The sequence below is a fragment of the Monodelphis domestica genome, chromosome 6 (genome assembly GCF_027887165.1).
Source record: "Monodelphis domestica isolate mMonDom1 chromosome 6, mMonDom1.pri, whole genome shotgun sequence".
Classification (NCBI taxonomy): Eukaryota; Metazoa; Chordata; class Mammalia; order Didelphimorphia; family Didelphidae; genus Monodelphis; species Monodelphis domestica.
In genome coordinates this window covers 220604956-220629274 of record NC_077232.1, presented here as the reverse complement: position 1 = coordinate 220629274, position 24319 = coordinate 220604956, and the positions used below count along the sequence as shown (strand labels likewise).

General features: G+C 35.7%; 1 protein-coding gene across 3 annotated transcripts in view; it reads left to right on the top strand.

Moving 5' to 3' along the window:
* Window positions 1–24319, top strand: part of GPM6A (glycoprotein M6A) — a 507062-nt gene that overhangs the window by 405580 nt on the left and 77163 nt on the right. For all 3 annotated transcript variants that reach the window (XM_056802931.1, XM_007496095.3, XM_007496094.3), the window contains exon 2: window positions 8353–8545. In XM_056802931.1, the coding sequence (XP_056658909.1) occupies window positions 8353–8545 (193 nt within the window). The remainder of the gene's footprint in view (window positions 1–8352; window positions 8546–24319) is intronic.

Here is a 24319-nt window from a genome sequence, read left to right as displayed (position 1 = left end):
CTCTGGTATTATTATTATTAAAAAGTTATTTTAGAATATAGACTTCTAAATCTGAAAACACTTTATCCAAGTACAACTTTCCATTTCTCGGTTGCATTTCAAATGCAACATATGATCTAAAGCTGGTAAAAGGGGTAAGTGGGAGTTTATAAAACCTTCCCTTACTCCCAACTACATTTTTGAAGGGAAATGTGATTTATACATGAATATTTTATCGCACTGGGAGTTCAAACATTGGTCAATACAATTGCAAAATTGTAACTATACCTCACTAATTCCACAAGGGTATGCTTAGGATTTGTGTACTTTCTATTTATGGTTTTAATAAAACAGTCCATGATATACTAAAACATATGGTGATCATATTTGTTGATGAGGGAAGTCTTTTTTTTCCCTAAGAGTTGGAAGAATAAAAACTAATCAGAATGTTTAAGTTCTCATTAATATTACATGAATTGTAAGTCCATATTTGTATCATGAATTATAATAAATTCTAAGCAAAATTATATACATATTTATAATATATTACATATATATTTTATATATATATAAACACAGTATATATATATACACCTATATAGGTATTAGATAGCTATATCAATATAGTATATGTTGAATATGTAAATAGAAAATCTATATACTATAGAGTAGATTATATATATATATTTAATTTTATTTTAATAACAAATTTCCACATGAGTTTTGCTAAATTATATAATCCAAAGTGCCTCCCTCCCTTCTTCCATTCCACCTTTTGGAGCTGGTAAAGAACTCAATCTGGATTATAAATGAATTATCATGCAAAACAGGTTTTCATTAGATATTATATCATTATTTGGGGTATATATGTATAAATGCCAAGAAGCAATATGGCATAGTTTATGCTCTGATCTTGGAGTCAAAAAGACCCAAGTTCAAGTGATACCTTCTGACATAAACTGGGGCAAAACACTTAACTTCTCAATCTCCTTATTCATTCTCCAAGGTGGAAAACATTCTGCCCTGGTAGAAAAATAAGAATACCTCACACAGATAAAATCTCAAATCCAGATAATCAAACTAGAAGGTAATTTGTGGCATGTAGAACATGGCATAGAAACCAATTATAATTTTTAAAATATTTCTCTTTTTTCAGTACTAGCAAACATTCTTTGGGGATTAGACAGCAGAAAGAGCCTCTAGAGTCTTAGCATTTTACATATTATTATTTTATTTAATATTATTTTACATATGTTTACATATTCAAATGTAATATCTATGAGGCATGATTTATTTCTCTCAAAGGAAATTTTGAAGAAGTGTTTTGCTCAAATTTATTAAACTTGGAAAATACTTTTACTAGTAATGTTATGTATGGTTTTGCTTTGTAGTGTGATTTACAAGCCACTTTAATTCTACTCCATAGAATTAATCAAGTGGATAAAAATTATTTGGGCTAAAGAGATTAAAAAAATGAATAAGATACTTGGATATGGCACTCAAGGAGTTCACTGTATCACTGCATAGAGGGAAATTAAACTTGTATACAAATAAATACACAAAAGAAGTACTAGCCAACATTTGGGCTTTAAGGTTTGCAAAAAAGTATCACAGTGAGACAGATGCTATTACTAGCTCCAGTTTATAGATGAGGAATCTAAATCTGAGAGAGGTTAACTTGCCTAGTTAGATGTGACAAGGCCAAAGAGGTGACTTTTCCAGGGTCACACAGGCAGTATCTGAGGCAAAACTTGAACTAAAAATTTCCTCAATATGGCAAAAATGCAAAAGAAATATCCAAAATCCTGTTAATGAGAGAAACAATATAATTTATCATATGGACACATCAATGTAACAATATGACAATCAATAGAAACATATGACATTTAAAAAAACTCTTGGTTGCCATTTTGAACTTAGAAGGAAATAATACCAAAGTATGTAACTTGCTGGCATGTGGAATTTCTGGATGTATGTGAAAAGATTACTCTATAAACTGATATTGAACCTCAACAAAAGCATCATCCTTGCAGACACTATTAAAGACACACTGTTAGTTGTCAATAATCAGAAGGACACATTCCAGATGTTTCAGGTGTAGTTTGTTCAGGAATAGGATAAATGTTGTCATGTTTGTTTCAGATACTCTTCAGAAGGAAGGAATTTTGTTGGCTGCCATTATTGCATATTAGAGTGAGTCAGTAGCTCATGGGAATAATTTATAGTGACTCCTAGATCTGTTTCCTGGGTTCTTGTTGATAGTTTAGTACCCATCATTTTACAGATATACTTTGGATCATTTTTAAAATTAATGCCCAACTTTATACTTGCCTACACTTAAACTCAGTTGCCATTCAAGCTAAGTAAATGATCCATTTGGGAATTTTATTACATTTTGTTATTTAGTCATTTTTTAGTCATGTCTGACTCTTCATGACTATTCTTTTGGTTGCCAGAGATACTGGAGTGATTTTCCATTTCCTTCTTGAGTACATTTATAGATGAGGAAACTGAGGCAAACTGGGTTATGTGACTTGCCCAAGATCACACAACTAGACCAGATTTGAACATGGATCTTGACTCTAGGCCCAGCACTCTATCCATTGTATCATCTAGTTGCCCTAATTTTTGTTACATAAAGTCTTTTTTATATAATTAAAAAATAAAAATAACCAGTTGACTATAAAACAAGATATTCAGAAGCTCTAGGTAAAGCTTGGAAATTGTGCTTCCTGTTCAATATTACCCAGTGGAGATTTTGAACCTTCATTATAACATATCACACAATTAAAAATAAAAAACAAGACCTTATGTCATAGAGAGAGGTCTTCATTATATTATCTTAAAAATGTATAATTAAAAAATTAATATGGCATAGTGTCTCTCTGTACTCCCTCCAAATGGCACCCTTGGTGGATGCCTAGACCTATACACAGCTATATTATTAATCCAGATTCATGAAGCTAGGAATTTCCTATTTTCATTGCTGTATCCAGAGCAATGGCTTTTTATTATCACTAGTTATTTAAGGCAGTTTCCTGTTCAAATAGCAACACCAAAATCCTCACCTCCTCTTGCCACTCCCCCATGTGACTGACATTTTAAAACAGCCTTTGGAAGAAAATGTTAAAATCTTTATATTTGAAAGTATAAATAAATTCAATTCCTTTGTTCCTTTTGTTCATATGCTCTCTTACCCTCTGGACAAAAATTCTGCTAGATTAATGTTACAATTATGCTTTCATTTTATAGATTATATTTGCTGAAGTGTATAGTGATTCTACTCTTTATTATATAGTCCACCTACTTCATTCTATGTAAGCATATGATGTAGGAGTCTGTTGAGTTCATGATCTTCCTTAATAATTTTTCATTTTCTTTTAAGTATAAATCATGCATTTTGGTCAATAGACTTTGAAAATTCCCTTTAGTTTGTTTGTAATAGCATTAAGTGGGTGCGTCCATGGATAGATATATATAGACACCATTGTACATTCCTCCCAGAGTTTTTTATATAGTACTTCAGCTTCTGGAAAGACAGTTTGAGAATGAATAAGGGCTTTCAACCTTTCTGCTATCTTTTTCCATCAGGTTTTTTGTTGTTGTTGTTGTTGTTGTTGTTTTTCTTTTTTTTCCCACTCTTGGTTTGGGAACCGAGAAGAATTTAAGCAGGAAACTTGTGAAAACTGTTCCCTAATTCAGAGAAGAGCTGGCTTTTGAGATTTTTATTTTGTTGATTTTTACTACAATGTCATTTTACTCTATATTACTCAGATAATGGTCTTCAAAATTAAATACTAGTATTTGAGAATTAACCAAAAGGCTTTCTACAATTTTTTGGTTATCCTAACTTTTTTTAATCTCAGAAAAATAAATAATTAAAAAATCAAATCCAAGTCCATAATTAATTTTGATTAACTACTGGCTTCAATATGATTACTTAATTCATATGCTACCTATATGTTAGGGTTAGTAATCATTTTAATAAGTATTCTTAACCATGCATATGTGGTTTTTGAAATATATATGTATATATAAATAATTCTAACTATTTTAGTATATTTAGTTTCGTTTGTAACTGTATACATTGTATTTTGTAAATCTAAAAATGTTATTCTGAGGAGTCCATAGGCTTCAACAGATTGGCAATGGGATTCCTACCCCCCAAAAAATTAACAACCCTTATTTTTGAGTATCTAAAGGTGCTTTTTATTTTATATGTCCTCAGTCAATACTTTGATTGAAAAATTTACATGTTTCAGAGATTGTATTTGTTTATAGTTACAAAGTCTTCATAGCATTTTCTCATTAAATAAGAAGCCACAAATTCTTTTTATTTTAAAACTATGGTTTTCCTTGTAATCTAGAAATAAAGATGATTATTTCACATTTATAAATAATATTAAAATCTAGTACTCGTCAAATTCACATTCATAGTTGAAAAATTCCCGAATATATTTCGCTTTTTTTTCTTTCCAGATGATTCCCTTGAACAGCAATATTTAAAGATCTTAAAATTAAACCTTTAAGGCAAGTCCCATTTAAAAATAGATTACTGTGGTCCTTTTCAGATTGTGTTTTTTCTCATTTGTAATTATTCTCTCCCAGGATGAATCTTTATCTCATGAACAGAGGTGGTAAAGCTGAGGACAGGCAGCTCTTGAAGTCTGGTCCCTAAGGGCTTCCTGGTCTGGTCTAAGCTTAGGGGGTAGCTGTGTTGCTATGGTGATGCTACTCTTCTAAGAATGGGGAATCTTTGCTTTTGGATGGCAGACAGCTCCTCTGCCTGCCAACAAGTCTGTGTCCTCCTGTCAGGAATATAATGATGGAAGCCTTCCCAGATGGGAGTGTTGTTAAAGCCTCCCTCAATCAAAGACGAGACTTGGGATGATTATGATTTAGTCCACCACACCAAAAGACCAGAAAGGAGTTTGAAATAAATGTGTTTTAACTTTCATTCTTTTTCTGTGCTTAATTGGGATCAGAGGACTAGAGCATATCAAAAATTTTTATTGGAAATATACTAGACCCAAAAGGGGAAAATGGAATATGGACCTGACAATCTTACTGTATATTAGTTGTCCAAGGATGAGCTTGGCTAAATTTCAAAATGTTCATCAATAGAAGACTGACTGCCATCTGTTTTTTGCCAGAACAACTTGGAAAGACCTGCCTCTAAATAAAAATAACAGAGGCCTTCATACCACTTATAGAAAGCTTTCCACACATTATCTATAACTTGGAGGAATTATGATCAGAGTTGGGGAATAGGGTTATACATACTAGGAAAATCATGGATCTTCTTAAATGAAAAGGTTCTAAGGGAGATAGCAGCTTTTTTTCTAGTTTTCAGTAGCAGCTCCAAAATATTTAGACTTAAATCTAATGGTCCATATCCCAAAAAGAAATGTTCTACTCACTTGTCAGAATAAGTCTGAGTGTCACCTAGAATTGAAATTTCACTTGCATTTTTCTAAATTTTCTTCATCACAAACGATTCTTAAAAAAAGAATAGTTGTTTCATTCTTTGAACTACAGATTTGGAAATCTAAGGATCAAGTAGTGGTGCCTTGCTGCCTCTCAGGAGTATTTATCTGGGTATAAGATCAAGTATGACAAAAGGCAGGCAGTGTGAAGGAATAAAGATACTTGGCTTAGAAGCCAGAAGATCTGCTTTCAAGTTCTAAATGTGACCTTAACTGGCTGTGTGACCTTGGATAGCCTCTTCATTATTCTGTGTCTATAAAATGGGGGGATGGGAGTTGATACACAACTATCAAACCTTAATTGACCTAACATTTTACATGCTGGCAGGTTTGGTTTTGTTCGTTTTGGGAAATAATTTGACTATTTCCATAGTTTAATACTATACATCTCTTGGTTGTTTCAATCATATTTTTATAGATGTAAAAATGTATTTTGAAGGGATGGTATTCAGATTTATGAATTAACATTCATGCTGCTATGAATTTGAATTTTAAACTCATAATTGCTAGGTAATTTGTTCAAGTAGTATTGATTTTTAGAAGGAAAAAGGTGATTTACTCATGTAGAAAAAGGAGGAAGGGTAAGAGGTAGAGATCAAATACCCACATACTAGAACCCTCATAATTTCCAGGGAAACTGAAGAAAACTCTGACATATTGTGTGAAAATTTGTGGTATAATTTTTTTTCCTTATTTCACCATTTCCTTTACTTATACAAAATAGTGAATAATCATATCCTGTCTGATTTTTAGAAAATGGTGGTTTAGGATTTAAACAAGTCATTCTATCCTGAAGCATCTATTTTGAAGGGTTGGGACTAAAAGTTTTAACCCCAGCATCTTTTGGTTTGGTGCCTCTAGGATTGGTGTACTCATCAGGCTTAATAGCCTTATATTCATTGGGATTCCATAACTTAGAATCAGACATGGTAGTCTTGGGGTCAGACTTGTTGACCTTGGATGCCTTGGGATTGGACCTGACACCCTTAGTATCTGAATGAGTAACTGGTGTTAGCCTTCATAGCTTTGGTGTCAGATTTTATTGCTTTGGAGCCAGATTTGGAAGTTGTGATATCAGACTTGATATCGGAGTCATATTTATAGAGTCAGTAGGCATTACATTCTTGGGGTCAGTAATTCTCACAACCTTAGAGTCAGGTTTCATAATCTTAGGGCCTAAATGTTTGGTGCCAACCTGAGATTTGGTGGCCACCTTGTGGCCAGTGCATCATGCATTGGCCTTGGAGATTTGAGGCCTGAGGAGCTTGACCCTGGAGGCCTTGGTGCTTAGGACCTTGGTGTCTTCTGCTAAGACCTTGGTGGCTTTTGCTAAGATCTTGATGGCTTTAGCTAAGCCCTGGGTGGCTTTAGTATTGTTTGGGCCTGCATCTTTTTCAGCCCCTCCTTGTGTTTCTTGACAAAGCACATGTTTCTCAGAAACTTGTAGTCAACCCCTTTCAGAGACTTGAATCTCTGTGACCTAGGTTTCTGGATACCATTTCTGTGCCACTTTCTTCATTGATTGTGGTTAGTGTGGTTCTTAGACTTAGTCACCTTTATACTGCAGCCTGTCCAGGGCAGGTACTTTATGAACCAGAAGGAGCCAAGAGTCAGAGGAGATTGTGGTGGATTTTTGGAGTACATAGGCAAGAGTCATAGATAGACTGCAACCTATGTCACTGGAAAGAAATCCAAATTGAAGAGATCTAAGATTCATCTGAATACTTTCTTTGAGTATCCCATTAAAAAATGAAATTCTGATGGTGTATTCAATTTTGCTGATGATATATTCTGTTTCAAGAGCTAATGTCATTAATATTTATTAAGCATCTGCTATGTACTCAGCACTGTGATAAAGGATACAAAAATAAATAAATGTGGTCACTGTGCTAAATTTGTCTACAACTAAGGTAAACAGATGAAGTTTAAAAACATGAAACAACTTTGAAACATCATTGAGACTAGGGACTTTATACCTGGAAAAACATACCTCTAGGAGGTGTGTGAAACTTATTAATATGAGTACAGGAGAATATTAGGCACATATATTAGTATGTTGAAATTACTATCTTTCATTTCTTATGTACATATAATGGTAAACAATGGATTGTATTTCTATTCATATTGAATAAGGAGTGTGGGAAAATTTTCTGAAAACTAAGGGGTCCTCTGGAGACCAAAAAAAAAAAAAAACATTGGGAACTCCTGCTTTAGACCAGAGGACACTTGAAATACTGAGGGGGAAAAAAGCTTCATTGTGGATCAATGCTATGGTCATCAGAGAAGACTTCTGGGAGGAAATGGCTCCATAGCTAAGCCTTGAGGAAAGTATAGGATTTGAATTGAGGGAAGAGGTGAGGAATGGCTTTTCAAGAAAAGGGAATAGCATGAACAGAGAATACTGGGGAAAGAAGATGGAGTTAATCTCAGTAATTCATTTCAACAAACAGTCATTAACTATTATGTGCCAGGCATGGGATGGCCATGAGGTTAGAGAGGCAGTCTCCTGAATGATACAACTTAAATGTGTGTATATATCCCTATATGTCTTTCTCTCTATATATGCATATACATTCCATTTCTTGTAATTTTCATAACATTGATTATGATTATCCCTTCTGTCAACATGAGACATGGCACACTGAACCAGCATCTCTACTCTACAGTGGTTAGTTCTGTGCTCCGGTAACAAAGAACTTGCTAAGTAAGAAATCTGCTATTTATCCTTTTCTTACAACCCACAAAGCCTGGTTTCCAGAATCTACTGGATGATATTTGTGAATTCAACTATCTTATTTTCTCTTTAGTGAGAAGCCACTCATAATTCAATGTTTAAATTAGATGACTAAAATGTGCTAATTCCCACTTTTCTTTTGGTTCTCCACAGGGTGTTTTGAGTGCTGCATCAAATGCTTGGGGGGTATTCCCTATGCCTCCTTGATTGCCACCATCTTGCTGTATGCTGGCGTTGCCCTCTTCTGCGGCTGTGGCCATGAGGCCCTCTCGGGTACCGTCAACATCCTGCAAACCTATTTTGAGATGGGAAGATCTGCTGGAGATACCATTGACGTCTTTACTATGTAAGCCACTTTGTTGTTATTGTTGCTTTTCAGTCACTGCTTACCCCATATGTATGAGGAATTTAACATGTATAACAATTCTGCATTTGAAGATGAATCAAGTGATCAGATTACTAGAGGAAATGCACTAGTGTGTACCTCCAGACACATCCCTAAGGAAAAGATTGTCCCTTATAATCAGTCAGTAAGATTATCTAACAATTACCACCAAGATTAATTTGTGCTTTGACTTCCTTGCCAAGTTATACCCATAGTTTCATTACACCCCAAAGCTAGTTGTATTCCAAGCCCACTTCTCATGTCTTTTCATCCTTTTGATTGGGGTGGTAATTCAGTTTCATGATAGAACATTAGGTTAGTAGTAATAGTTTTATCTAATGTTATTGCAGTACCACTTCCAAATTGCTGTTTGAATAGATGAATCCCTTAACTGTTCTGTGCCTAAGTTTTTAGTGGTTGTTTGGTGTATTAGAGAGCTCTGGACGTGGGAGCCAAAAGTCCTCATATGATTTTTTGCTGTGGCACTCACTAGCACCTTCAAAGTGGAACAGTCTTAAACTTTCTGAACCTATTTCTTTGTCTGTAAAATGGGGATACTAATAATGACAGCATCTATAGCATAGGGCAGTTATGAGTAAAGAACTTTTAAAAATATTTGGGTGCAAAATCCACAGAGGAAGATTTTGACTCAATATGAGGAAAAACATCCTAATAGAAATGGAACAGATTCCTTCTAGATGAATGCCCCTTCACTGATGGTATTTAGTCAAAGACTGGAAGACCCTTTATTTGGAATGTTGTCAAGGGGATTTATGCCTCAGGTATGTCTTGGACTAACTGGTATATGAAATTCTGCAGATCTGTAACATAAATGTGAGTTATAATTAATCAATTCAATGCAATAAGTATTTATTAAATTTCTACTCTGTCCAAGGCAACATACTAGGGATACAAAGACAGAAGAGAGTTTCTGCCTTCGAGGAATTTATGATGTTCTGGAATAATCATTGCCATCATCAACAAATCAACCAGCAAGCATTTGCTTAAATTTTTTCCTTAAATGCTTAATAAGCACTTACTACAAGCTGCGCATTACGTCATGTGCTGTTATAGAAATGAAATTGTGACACCCATTGCTCTCAAAGTAACTTTAATTCTGTAATTAGATTTCTGATTCCTTAGTACTGAGTACTTCTCAGCACATCAGTTACTAAAAATTTAGGCACAGAACAATGAAGGGATTTATCCAGAGCCACACAGCAACTCAGTAAGTGGAGCCAAGCCAAGATAAAACACTGTCTTATGATTACCTACCTGATGCGTTGTGAGACTGTGAAGTTAATAATTCTAATCAAGAGAGTGACTTTTTTGTTTTTGTGAATAATCTTATAAAACCAAAGCTCCAAAACATAAACCCAAATGAACAATTGAAAAATTATATACTTTTCATCTACCTTCTGACAGTGGATAGCATTCTTTGTCATAAGTCCCTCAGAACTGTCCTCGTTCATTGTATTGCCAATAATAGCCAAGCTTATCACAGTTGATCATTCCACAATATCACTGTTACTGTGTACAATATTTTATTGGTTCTGCTCATTTCATTCTGCCTCAATTCACATAGGTCTTTCCAGCTCTTTCTGAAATCATCCTGTTTATCATTCGTTATAGCACAATAGTATTCTATCACCATCATATACCACAATTTATTCAACCATTACTCAATTGAGGAACATCCCCTTAATTTCTAATACTTTGTCACCACAAAAAGAGCACCTATGAATATTTTTGTACAAGTAGGTCCTTTCCCCACCTTTCAAAATTTTTTTCCAGGATATAGACCTAGTAGTGGTATTAGACTGCCCTCCAGAATGAATGGATCATTCCACAGCTCCACCAGCAATGCATTAGTGTACTAATTTTGCCACATCCCCTCCAGCATTTATTATTTTCCTTTATTGTCATATTGGCAAATCTGATAACTGTGGGTTGGTATCTCAGTTTTGTTTTAATTTGCATTTCTCTAATCAGGAGGGATTTAGAACATTTTTTCATATGATTATTGATAGCTTTGATTTCTTTACCTGAAAACTGCTTATCCATATATTTTAACATTTGTCATTTGGGGTATGACTTGTATTCTCATACATTTGATTTATTTTTTTATATATTTGAGAAATGAGACCTTTGTCAGATAAATTTGTTATAAAATATTTCCCCATATATTCTTAAGCAAATGCATACCAAATTTTATACAGAGTAATTTGTGGGGAATGAGAATGGTGACCATAGTAAATGAGGACTAGGGAAAGGTACATGAGCTGAATTTTGAAGGAAACTGGGGAATGCAAGGGGCATTCATGAGGAGAGAGTGTATTCTAGTAATGGAGACTGTACCTATGCAAAGTTACAGAGATGGGAGATGGAGTGTCATATGTAAAGAACAATGAAAAGGCCAATTTAAATTAGGAATCATCCTACATGCTACCCTATGCCACGTCAATTGTAGAAGGAACAACTTTTGAGAAAGAATCTGGAACCTTTTGGAATAAAGGCTCCTAAGAGTAAGATGTTAAAGGCAGAGTTATTGGATCACCTTGTCTCCTTTTATACATAAATTCTTTAAAGAAAGTGAATTCTTGTGATTACTTTCTAACTCTAATGAACTTATGATTCCAAAGGGTCTGCTTTTCAAAATTTGGTCCCTTTTGGATGACAGTTAAAGCCATTCCCTACCCTCAACTTATTTAGTCAGCTGTAACATTTAGGAAATACAACTAGTTGAATCGGGGAGGCAGTTATCTAGGCTAAAGAAGTGAGGCAATTTTGAATGATTCTGCTGCCACTGAAGTATGACAGCCAGGTTAATGTGTTCAATCGAGCATTTCTCAGAGTTCTGTACATGTGGCCGTAACTGTCATTTGAGGCTGCAGTGTTTAAAATAATGTCTCTAGCTTGACTACACTTCTTAGACTTTTTTTTCATCAAGCAAGAAAAAATCCATCATTTTATTAAGCTCTAATTTATTTTATTAGTCCCTGGGAACATATTGATGCTTACTACTCTCAAATCAATACTCCTTGTTTTTAAGTTTGCTTGATCTAGTTTCTTCTTGGTGCAAGCCTGAAACAAAAGCCACATTTGGAAAGATGATGGAAATGGAAATACCAAAGGCATTACTGAATCCTGAACTAAATTTTCCTGCATATATAAGCGTAAGGTTGAATCCATGCCTTTTATGAATCTTATATATATATATATATATATATATATATATATATATATATATATATATATATATATATATATGTAGCATTTGTGATCCTAGCAGCTTTTAACAGGCACATTTCAACACCTAGACTATTTCTTAGTAACTGTTCAATAAAGGCTTGCTTATTTTTTTAAATGTTGAAGATCACCCTTCTCTTTGTTCTTCCCTTTCCTTCTCCTTCTGTCCCCTTACTCTTCCCTCCCCTCCTCTTCCCTTTGCCTTTCCCTTTCCCCTTCTCTTCCATTCCTATTTCTCTTTCCCTTTCCTTCCCTTCTTCCCTTCTTTGCTTTCTTTTCCTTTTTTCTATGCTATCTCTCCCTTATACAAACTACAAATGCTACACACACTCATACACACACACACACACACACACACACACACACACACACACAAATTTTTCCCTGCACCCTCCCATTTACAAATAGAAATGTTGCCTTGGGCCATGAATTATATAATTTACTGTTAAAAGGAAATTTCTTTGTTCAAGCTTTTGCCCTAATTAACAAGGCAAAACTCAAAACAAAGAGAATTAAAAGGAGTTTATGAAATATAGGTCCAGGTAGAAAAATGTTGAGAGACTGATCACAGAGACTAATAAGATGGAGCCAGCTTCTATTGATAACTTTCCATAAAGATAATTCTGGTCAGACCACATCAGTAAAAGCAGATGGGCCGTGCCATCTCAGTTCCTCCCTAGTTGATTCTATGGTAGATTCATAGGTAGGGGTACCAATGTCACCAGCAGGAGTGCATAATAAATAGCAGTAATACAAAAAGTATCATTAAAATAAAGGTAATAAAAAAGTTTTAGACGAAGTGACGCCTTCCCCACCAGAGCATCCTTCAGCACTGATTGACAGACAGGACTGAGACTAGTGGGTCACTGAGGCAGCATAACTTTCAGAAATACCTATGGCTTCCTTATCCCATCATGGAGTTCTTAGAACGTTTATTTTAAAGAAGATCCCAGAACAGCCATTCTTCATTCCTCTTTTGTATCTTCAGACTCTGAACATTTCCAAAATGACCTTTGGGCCAGCAACTCTCCCTGTTTCGGCTCCCTTTTATGCCTATTTTTTCTCTTTATTTTTATAAGCAACTTGATAGGGACTGACTTTCTGCTTATATTTGGTATGATGCTGGGCAAGTGACTTACCCTTTGTCAGTTTCAGTTTCTTCATCTGCAAAATGAGAATAATAATAGCATCAACCTCTTAGGGCAGTTAGGAGAATAAAATGATATGATATTTATAAAGTGCTTTTATAAGCCTGAAAGCTCTGAATACAAGTTAACTATTATTATCATTATCATCATTGTTATTATTACTAAATTTGTATCACACAGTGCCTGGCACATAGTATGTTTCTTTTTTTAAAATGTATATAAGTAAATGGTGATATTTCTTGCCCTTATCACAGTGCCTTGATCATAATAAACACTTATTTTTTTTAAAAGATCTTAAATTTTGTTGTATTTTTTCCCCAATTACATGTTGGAAATGGTCAGAGTCAGAAGATCCAAAAAAGGAATGAAGAATGGCTGTTCTGGATCTTTAAAATAAAGATCCTAAGAAGAACTCAGTGATGGGAAAGGGAAACCATAGGTATTCCTAAATTCCCAATTTCTAACATTTGTTTTCTGACATTTTACCATCCAAATTCTCCTCTTTCCCCTCCCAAGTTGTCAGGTAATTTAATATTTATTATAGTTGATAAGCACTTAATAATTAACTTGACTTCAAAGCACTTTAAAAAGTATACCATTGCAAAATATGATGATGATGATGATAAAGATGCTGATTATGAGAGATAATGATAATAAAATAATCATGACATTTGTTTATTCAAAATTTTGGAACTTCCCAGTTATTTTAGACACCCTCAGCCATAGTCGGAAAAAAAAAAAATCTTAGTGATTAATTGGCTATACTAGCGTTTTCCTCCTCTGTCAATGGAGAGGAATGGACTACTAAGCTCTGGAAGTACCTCATAGCCCCTGGGCCATGAACCTATGAATAATGCAGAAGTTGATCCTACGAGGTCCCAGAACTCTTTGATGTATTTTGGAATCCTGATATAGGCAATCCCTTTACAGATACATATCACAACCCCTCTGGACCTGCTTATCCTGTGTGATTCTTGTCTATTTTCATCCATGTGTGCCCATCCATGAATCTTCAATAAGACTTTTTAATGTTTACGGTTTTTGTTTTTAATCTCTTTGGCATTCTGGTATATCCTATGACTCTCTGTTCTGAATAATGTTTTCAAAGGAAAAGGATTACAAAAGAAACCAGTCATCACGTGATAACACATGTATAACCCAGTGTAATTTCTGGTCAGCTTTGGGAGGGGGAAGGAAAAAGGAGAGGGAGAGAACATGAATCATGTAATCATGGAAAATATTTTAAAATAAATAAAATCAGTATGTTATTAATGAGAAAAAGAAACCAGTCATATTGAAATGTCATTATCAAAATATTTTAATAAAAAAAATCCAGTTCATGAATCCCAGTTAAAAATTCTTGCTTTATAGAATGTCAAGGCCTTTTTGCTCTTTGATTATAATTTTAAACTCTTTTCTAAATTTTAAAGTGAATATATGAAATGAAGATGAACCTAACTGTCCTGATTTCTCCAAATCAATTTAAATTTAAACTAACTGCAGTGTCTCAGAATCAAATTCTGAATATTAAAATCACAAACAAATCATTCAATGAATGTCATGCAAGTACTCAAATAGTTATGAATTGCATATATATTCATTGGCTGGGAAGAAGCCACATTTTTGTTTTATATACTATGAATTTCTTTAATGGACTTTCCAATAAGTTCTATTGACTATTTTGTTTCATTTTGATTTTTAAACTATAAAATTATAATTTCTTAATTATGCACAAACAAAATTTAATCATAATATTTGATCATTACAATTATTAGGAATTCACATTACTTTCACTCTTTAAAGGCTGAGAAATGGCTTTTCTGGCAACAACTCTCTTGAATAGGCAGTAATAGTGTTAAGACTTCCATTTTATACGTGATAACCCGAGACCCAGAGAGATTAAATGACTAAGGAGCAGAACTAGAAATTAAAATTATATCTTATCTCTAAGATCCTGTGTAGTGCCCCTAAAAATTCTTGATGCTACCGGAGTTCAGAGGAAAAGGGAGATTAGTATAGGAATGTTTTCCTATAGGAGGTGAGTCTTGACGATTGAGTAGAGGAACATTGCACTAAGAATTTTGGAACAGTTTGTATCATGGAGCTCTTCTTGATGAGGGTTTAGGTGGGTGTGGTAGAGAGAATGCTAGACTTGGAATCAGGGAGACTTAGATTCAAATCCTGCCCCAGCCTGTAATTGCTGTGTGACCATGAGCAAGTACCTCAGTTTCCTCATATAGAAAATGGGGATATTAATAGTAGCTACCTCATGGGATTTTTTGTGTAGAACCACTGAAATTTTACATTTGTCAACCTTAAAGCACTATGTAAATGTTAACTCCTGCTCCTCTTCCTTCTCCTCCTCTAAATGACCCAACCTGAGGCAAAGGAATTGTTCAATTTTATGAGTAGAAGGAGAATCAGAAGGATAATGAATATACCAATGTTTTGTGACCATGACAAAATTATTAAACCACTGAGTCTTGATTTCTTCACCTGTAAAATGGACATCAATATTTATGGAAGCTAATTCACAGTATTGTTTTCAGGTTCAAATAAGGTAGGAGAGATAAAGCATTTGAAATACTTGCTATAATCTACTAAGTAAAACCATACACATATATGACTCCTATGAGTGGACCAGAAACTAGACTGATTTTAAACACAATTTTAATTTGTGAAATCTCCTTGTGACAACAACTTTACTTTGACATTTCAGTTAAAAAAGTCATATTTAAAGAAAGAAGCAAATACCCTAAAATTCTTTAAAAAATAAAGAAAAGTTCATGATTTTGACTTTGTAAATATTATATTGTCCTTATTTAAATCATCATTGGAAAAATAAATACTCAAATTTATTCTAGGGTATTGATTTTTCAAGCAGGCAGTGAGTAGTTAATAAAATTAGTTCTATTGAATTGAATTAAATTGATTCATACTGTGGTAGATAATGCAAATATCAGATTTGGGGCAGAAGACCTGTTTTCAGATTTTAGTTTTATTAGCTATGTATCATAAAGAAAAAAGTCATTTAGTGTCCCTGTGCTAATATTTTCTCCATCTGTAAAATAAAGGATAGATGTCTCAGTTGATATCTAAGGTTTCTTGCATTTAAAAATCCTTCAATTCTCAGTTTGGGATAAATGAGGGGATTCTTGGACAGATAGATAAATGGGAAGAAGGGGTTGAAAAAGCATTTTCCAAATAAGTTAAAATTCCCTAAGTGAAGTGATATATTAAATTTAAACCATAAACTCTGCCATATCAAAGCTCTTCTTTTAATGAAAGAATTGACTAGGAACAAGTAATCAGATTAAAAATTAACTGCAGACTTCCGGTAAAGATGGCGGCTTAGAGAAAGCTGAAGTTCAGATCTCCGGAAAACCCTTCCCGACCGATCTCAAACTAGAAGCTCCTAAGGCGCCGAAATTCAAAACGATCAACAGCACAGACCCTGGGAACCCTCCTCCTGGACCTGGACCCGGTTCAAAAGGTACGGCTCCCCTTAAAAGCCAGAACCCGAGATCCCTCGGACCTCAGGGGTAGGAGCGCAGAGTCCAAGGCTCCCGGAAGCGGCAGCGACGCCGGGCTCAGAGAGCAGGGTCTGAGGAACAACAACCCTCAGGGTCTTCTACCCAAGTCCCAGTCCGGGTGAAAGTTACTGCCTGGGGCCTCCCCTGCAAAGAGCTGGTCGGTCCGGGGGAAAGTTACTGCCTGGGGCCTCCGCTGCAGAGAGCTGGTCAAAACAACAGCAACCCTCAGAGCGGGCAAGACAGCCTCACGGGCTGGATCCTGCTATCCAAGTCTCAGTGAAAGTCTGTGCTCTCGGAGCTTGGGGAAGCGGCAGCCCATCCCCCCGCAGGCCGACGAAACAGCCTCACGGCCAGCGATTCTGAAGGCAACTTCCGGAAATTGAGCCAGGGGGAGAGTGTGGCCTCGTGGTCCGACCCTTCCATTCCAGTTCCAGTGAGGCATATTCAGTTTAACCCAGGGAACGCTCATAGAACCAACATCTGCCCAGGACTAAAGCCTCTGATCACCAGACAAAGACAAGAAAAGCCAATCCTCCACGTTCAGAGATGACAAACTCCACAGAAGCACCGAAGCCCCAAAATACCAAGAAAAATAAGAAGAAAGGGGCGACTCTGGACACATTCTATGGAGCCAAAATACAAAATACAGAGCAGATAGAAGAAGATATACAAGAAAATTCTCCAAAATCCTCCAAAGGAAATAGAAACTCTCCACAAACCCATGAAGAATTTGAATCAGAAAGGACCAAAAAGATGGAAGCCCTCTGGGAGGAAAAGTGGGAAATAATGCAAAAGAAATTCACGCATCTACAAAACCAGTTTGACCAAACTGTAAAAGAAAACCAGGCTTTAAAGCAAGAACTAATAAAGCAAAGCCAAAACACCAAGAAATTAGAAGAGAACATAAAATATCTCACCAACAAGGTGATAGATCTGGAAAACAGGGGGAGAAGAGAAAATTTAAGAATAATTGGACTCCCAGAAAAGCCAGAAATAAACACCAAACTGGACATGGTGATACAAGATATAATCAAAGAAAATTGCCCAGAGATTCTAGAACAAGGGGGCAATACATCCACTGACAGAGCTCACAGAACACCTTCTACACTAAACCCCCAAAAGACAACTCCCAGGAATGTAATTGCCAAATTCCAAAGCTATCAAACAAAAGAAAAAGTCCTACAGGAAGCCAGAAAAAGACAATTTAGATATAAAGGAATGCCAATCAGGGTCACACAAGACCTTGCAAGTTCTACTCTGAATGATCGTAAGGCATGGAACATGATCTTCAGAAAGGCCAGAGAGCTGGGTCTCCAACCAAGAATCAGCTACCCAGCAAAACTGACTATATACTTCCAAGGGAAAGTATGGGCATTCAACAAAATAGAAGACTTCCAACTTTTTGCAAAGAAAAGACCAGAGCTCTGTGGAAAGTTTGATACCGAAAATCAAAGAGCAAGGAATACCTGAAAAGGTAAATATTAAGGAAAGGGGAAAAATGTTATCTTCTTTTACTCAAACTCTCTTCTATAAGGACTACATTTATATCAACCTATGTATACTAATATGTGGGGAAAATGTAATGTATAAATAGGGGGTAAAGAAAGACCAAATAGAATAATGGTTCTCACACAAAGATTCACAGGGGAAGGGGAGGGGAAGAAAACTCCTATAAGAAGGAGAGGAAGAGAGGGGGGGGGGGTTTACTTAAACCTCAATCTCAGGGAAATCAACTCTGAGAGGGAAAAACATCCAGATCCATTGGGATCTTGAATTCTATCTTACCCAACAAGGGTAAGGAGAAGGGAAAACCAAGGGGGGGAGGGGGAGAGGGAGAACAAAAAGGGAGGGAAAGAGAGGGGGGAGGGGGAGGGAACAAAAAGGGAGGGACTAAAAAGGGAAACATCAAGGGAGGGGACAAGGGGGACTGATTCAAAGTAAATCACTGGACTAAAAGGTAGAGCCGAAGAAGAAAAGGTTAGAATTAGGGAAGGCAATCAAAATGCCAGGGAGTCCACAAATGACAATCATAACTTTGAACGTGAATGGGATGAACTCACCCATAAAATGTAGACGAATAGCAGAATGGATTAGAATCCAAAACCCTACCATATGTTGTCTTCAAGAAACACACATGAGGCGGGTTGACACCCACAAGGTCAGAATTAAAGGATGGAGTAAGACCTTCTGGGCCTCAACTGATAGAAAGAAGGCAGGAGTGGTAATCATGATATCTGATAAAGCCAATGCAAAAATAGACCTGATCAAAAGGGATAGGGAAGGTAATTATATTTTGTTAAAAGGGACTCTAGACAATGAGGAAATATCATTAATCAACATGTATGCACCAAATAATATAGCACCCAAATTTCTAATGGAGAAACTAGGAGAATTGAAGGAAGAAATAGACAATAAAACCATACTAGTGGGAGACTTAAACCAACCATTATCAAATTTAGATAAATCAAATCAAAAAATAAATAAGAAAGAGGTAAAAGAAGTGAATGAAATCTTAGAAAAATTAGAATTAATAGACATATGGAGAAAAATAAATAGGGATAAAAAGGAATACACCTTCTTCTCAGCACCACATGGCACATTCACAAAAATTGACCATACATTAGGTCACAGAAACATAGCACACAAATGCAAAAAAGCAGAAATAATGAATGCAGCCTTCTCAGATCACAAGGCAATAAAAATAATGATTAGTAATGGTACATGGAAAACCAAATCTAAAACCAATTGGAAATTAAACAATATGATACTCCAAAACCGTTTAGCTAAAGAAGAAATCATAGAAACAATTAATAATTTCATCAAGGAAAATGACAATGGCGAAACATCCTTTCAAACCTTTTGGGATGCAGCCAAAGCGGTAATCAGAGGCAAATTCATATCCCTGAAAGCTCATATTAACAAACAAGGGAGAGCAGAGATCAATCAATTGGAAATGCAATTGAAAAAACTCGAAAGCGATCAAATTAAAAACCCCCAGCAGAAAACCAAATTAGAAATCCTAAAAATTAAGGGAGAAATTAATAAAATCGAAAGTGATAGAACTATTGATTTAATAAATAAGACAAGAAGCTGGTACTTTGAAAAAACAAACAAAATAGACAAAGTACTGGTCAATCTAATTAAAAAAAGGAAGGAAGAAAAGCAAATTCACAGCATTAAAGATGAAAAGGGGGACAGCACCTCCAATGAGGAGGAAATTAAGGCAATCATTAGAAATTACTTTGCCCAATTATATGGCAATAAATACACCAATTTAGGAGAAATGGATGAATATATACAAAAATACAAACTGCCTAGACTAACAGAAGAGGAAATAGAATTCTTAAATAATCCCATATCAGAAATTGAAATCCATCAAGCCATCAAAGAACTTCCTAAGAAAAAATCCCCAGGGCCTGATGGATTCACCTGTGAATTCTATCAAACATTCAGAGAACAGTTAACCCCAATACTATACAAACTATTTGACATAATAAGCAAAGAGGGAGTTCTACCAAACTCCTTTTACGACACAAACATGGTACTGATTCCAAAACCAGGCAGGTCAAAAACAGAGAAAGAAAACTATAGACCAATCTCCCTAATGAATATAGATGCAAAAATTTTAAATAGGATACTAGCAAAAAGACTCCAGCAAGTGATCAGAAGGATCATTCACCATGATCAAGTAGGATTCATACCAGGGATGCAGGGCTGGTTCAACATTAGGAAAACCATCCACATAATTGACCACATCAACAAGCAAACTAGCAAGAACCACATGATTATCTCAATAGATGCAGAAAAAGCCTTTGATAAAATACAACACCCATTCCTATTAAAAACACTAGAAAGCATAGGAATAGAAGGGTCATTCCTAAAAATAATAAACAGTATATATCTAAAACCAACAGCTAATATCATCTGCAATGGGGATAAACTAGATGCATTCCCAATAAGATCAGGAGTGAAACAAGGATGCCCATTATCACCTCTACTATTTGACATTGTACTAGAAACACTAGCAGTAGCAATTAGAGAAGATAAAGAAATTGAAGGTATCAGAATAGGCAAGGAGGAGACCAAGTTATCACTCTTTGCGGATGACATGATGGTCTACTTAAAGAATCCTAGAGATTCAACCAAAAAGCTAATTGAAATAATCAACAACTTTAGCAAAGTTGCAGGATACAAAATAAACCCACATAAATCATCAGCTTTTCTATATATCTCCAACACAGCTCAGCAGCAAGAACTAGAAAGAGAAATCCCATTCAAAATCACCTTAGACAAAATAAAATACCTAGGAATCTATCTCCCAAGACAAACACAGGAACTATATGAACACAACTACAAAACACTCGCCACACAACTAAAACTAGACTTGAACAATTGGAAAAACATTAACTGCTCATGGATAGGACGAGCCAATATAACAAAAATGACCATCCTACCCAAACTTATTTATCTATTTAGTGCCATACCCATTGAACTACCAAAATACTTCTTCACTGATTTAGAAAAAACCATAACAAAGTTCATTTGGAAGAACAAAAGATCAAGGATATCCAGGGAAATAATGAAAAAAAACACATATGATGGGGGCCTTGCAGTCCCAGACCTCAAACTATATTACAAAGCAGCAGTCATCAAAACAATTTGGTACTGGCTAAGAAACAGAAAGGAAGATCAGTGGAATAGACTGGGGGAAAGCGACCTCAGCAAGACAGTATACGATAAACCCAAAGATCCCAGCTTTTGGGACAAAAATCCACTATTCGATAAAAACTGCTGGGAAAATTGGAAGACAGTGTGGGAGAGACTAGGAATAGATCAACACCTCACACCCTACACCAAGATAAATTCAAAATGGGTGAGTGACTTAAACATAAAGAAGGAAACCATAAGTAAATTGGGTAAACACAGAATAGTATACATGTCAGACCTTTGGGAGGGGAAAGGCTTTAAAACCAAGCAAGATATAGAAAGAATCACAAAATGTAAAATAAATAATTTTTACTACATCAAACTAAAAAGCTTTTGTACAAACAAAACCAATATAACTAAAATCAGAAGGGAAACAACAAATTGGGAAAAAATCTTCATAGAAACCTCTGACAAAGGTTTAATTACTCATATTTATAATGAGCTAAATCAATTGTACAAAAAATCAAGCCATTCTCCAATTGATAAATGGGCAAGGGAAATGGATAGGCAGTTCTCAGATAAAGAAATCAAAACTATTAACAAGCACATGAAGAAGTGTTCTACATCTCTTATAATCAGAGAGATGCAAATCAAAACAACTCTGAGGTATCACCTCACACCTAGCAGATTGGCTAACATAACAGCAAAGGAAAGTAATGAATGCTGGAGGGGATGTGGCAAAGTAGGGACATTAATTCATTGCTGGTGGAGTTGTGAACTGATCCAAACATTTTGGAGGGCAATTTGGAACTATGCCCAAAGGGCGACAAAAGAATATCTACCCTTTGACCCAGCCATAGCACTGCTGGGTCTGTACCCCAAAGAGATAATGGACACAAAGACTTGTACAAAAATATTCATAGCTGCGCTCTTTGTGGTGGCCCAAAACTGGAAAACGAGGGGATGCCCATCAATTGGGGAATGGCTGAACAAACTGTGGTATATGTTGGTGATGGAATACTATTGTGCTCAAAGGAATAATAAAGTGGAGAAGTTCCATGGAGACTGGAACAACCTCCAGGAAGTGATGCAGAGCGAGAGGAGCAGAACCAGGAGAACATTGTACACAGAGACTAATACACTGTGGTATAATCGAACGTAATGGACTTCTCCATTAGGGGCGGTGTAATGTCCCTGAACAACTTTCAGGGATCCAGGAGAAAAAAAACACCATTCATAAGCAAAGGATAAACTATGGGAGTGGAAACACCGAGAAAAAGCAACTGCCTGAATACAGAGGTTGAGGGGACATGACAGAGGATAGACTTTAAATGAACACTCTAATGCAAATACTATCAACAAAGCAATGGGTTCAAATCAAGAAAACATCTAATGCCCAATGGACTTACGCGTTGGCTATGGGGGGTGGGGGGGAGGAAAAGAAAATGATCTATGTCTTTAACGAATAATGCTTGGAAATGATCAAATAAAATATATTTAAAAAAAAAGGTAAAAAAATTAACTGCAACTACATGGGATGGTAGGAGGATAACATTTTAGAGATAGTCATTATAAAAATGGCGGTATGTTTGCAATCATTAATTGCATTACATGCTGAAGAGCCTTGTGCATGGGATTACCACAGTGTACCTAGGTTTCAGCAAAGTAAAGGATAAAGTCTTATGTTTACTTTATAGATAGTTGGAAAGAAGTGGACTGGATAATCATAAAGGATCTATAACTAGGTGATCAGAACCATAGAGTAGTCATTCATGCATTGCTATCAAAATGGAGTGAGGTGGAATTCTCTAAGCATTCATTTTGGGTCCTGTTTAATCAGTGATTTGGATGAAGATATTTATGGGATGTTTATTATCTTTTTAAATGATACAAGATGAGAGGAACAAGTAATAAAGAGATGAGAGAATCAAGATACAAAAAAGATTTAGACAGGCTAACCCTACTCTAATAAACTGAAATTCAATAGAGAGAAACTTAAAATCCTGTGCTGAGATACAAAAAGTCATTCTGGTCATGAAATTCAAGTTCAGTAGGAGAATTCCTCCTTGGGTAGACATCGGACTAAGTAATCTCTGGGGTTAATTTGATATTTGGAAATGGAAACTTCTTCCTTTGAGAAGGAAAAGAAGAAAAGGCGAGTGAAAGTGGATTAGATAGGTAAGCTAAGTGCTGGGGATATATTAAAAAAAGGGCAAAAGGCAATCCCTGTGCTCAAAGAGCTCATTATCTAATGGGAGAGGCAACATACAAACTATGTACAAAGAAGAATATACATGATAAATTGGAGATAATCATGAGAAGAGAGTCAATGGAATTAAGAAAGACTTCTTGAGGAAAGTTGGATTTTAGCCTGGACTTGAAAAAATCCATGGAAAGGGGAAATGAGGAAAGAGACTTCCAGGCAGGAGGAACTGCTAAGGAAAATGCCCAGAGTTGGGAAAGGTAGTGCAAGTAGTCTTGCTCAAAAAACAGCATGGAGCTGTGCCCTCAGATCACAGACTATGTAAGTTTGATGTGTAAGAAGACTGGAAAAGAGGAAGGGAACTTTTGAAGGGCTTTGAACCTGAACATATTTTATATTTTATTCTGAAGGTGATAGGGAGTCACTGAAGTTTTTTGAATGTGTGTATTTGTGAAGAAGGATTATGGGTGATGTGGTTAAACCTGAATTTTTAGGTTACTTGGAAGCTGAGTGGGCTGAAGTGGGAAGAGACTTGTGGAAGAGAGAACTAGCAGGTTTTTGTTAAAGTCTAAGATTGAGATGATCAGGGCATGGACCAAGATGATCACAATGTTTGAGGAGAGAAGGGTGTATGTGCACCAATTGGATATTGGTAGATTGGGGGAAGAGTTGAGGATATATATGTACGCATATATATCACACACATATGTGTATATACACACATATTGCTTTAATGCTGGCAAAATCCTTTTTGTGTATTATCTCCTTTGGGAGGGAGCAGAGCCAAGATGGCAGCTTAGTAGCAGTGAAAGCTAAAACCACTCTGAGAATCCTTCCAAATATATTATCTAATTTGATTATTGGGTGCTCCATATTGCTGGAGATACAAAGCAATGGGAGAAAAGCAAGTGGAAACATGAGTTGAACTAAATGTTCCCTGAGGATCCTTCCCAAC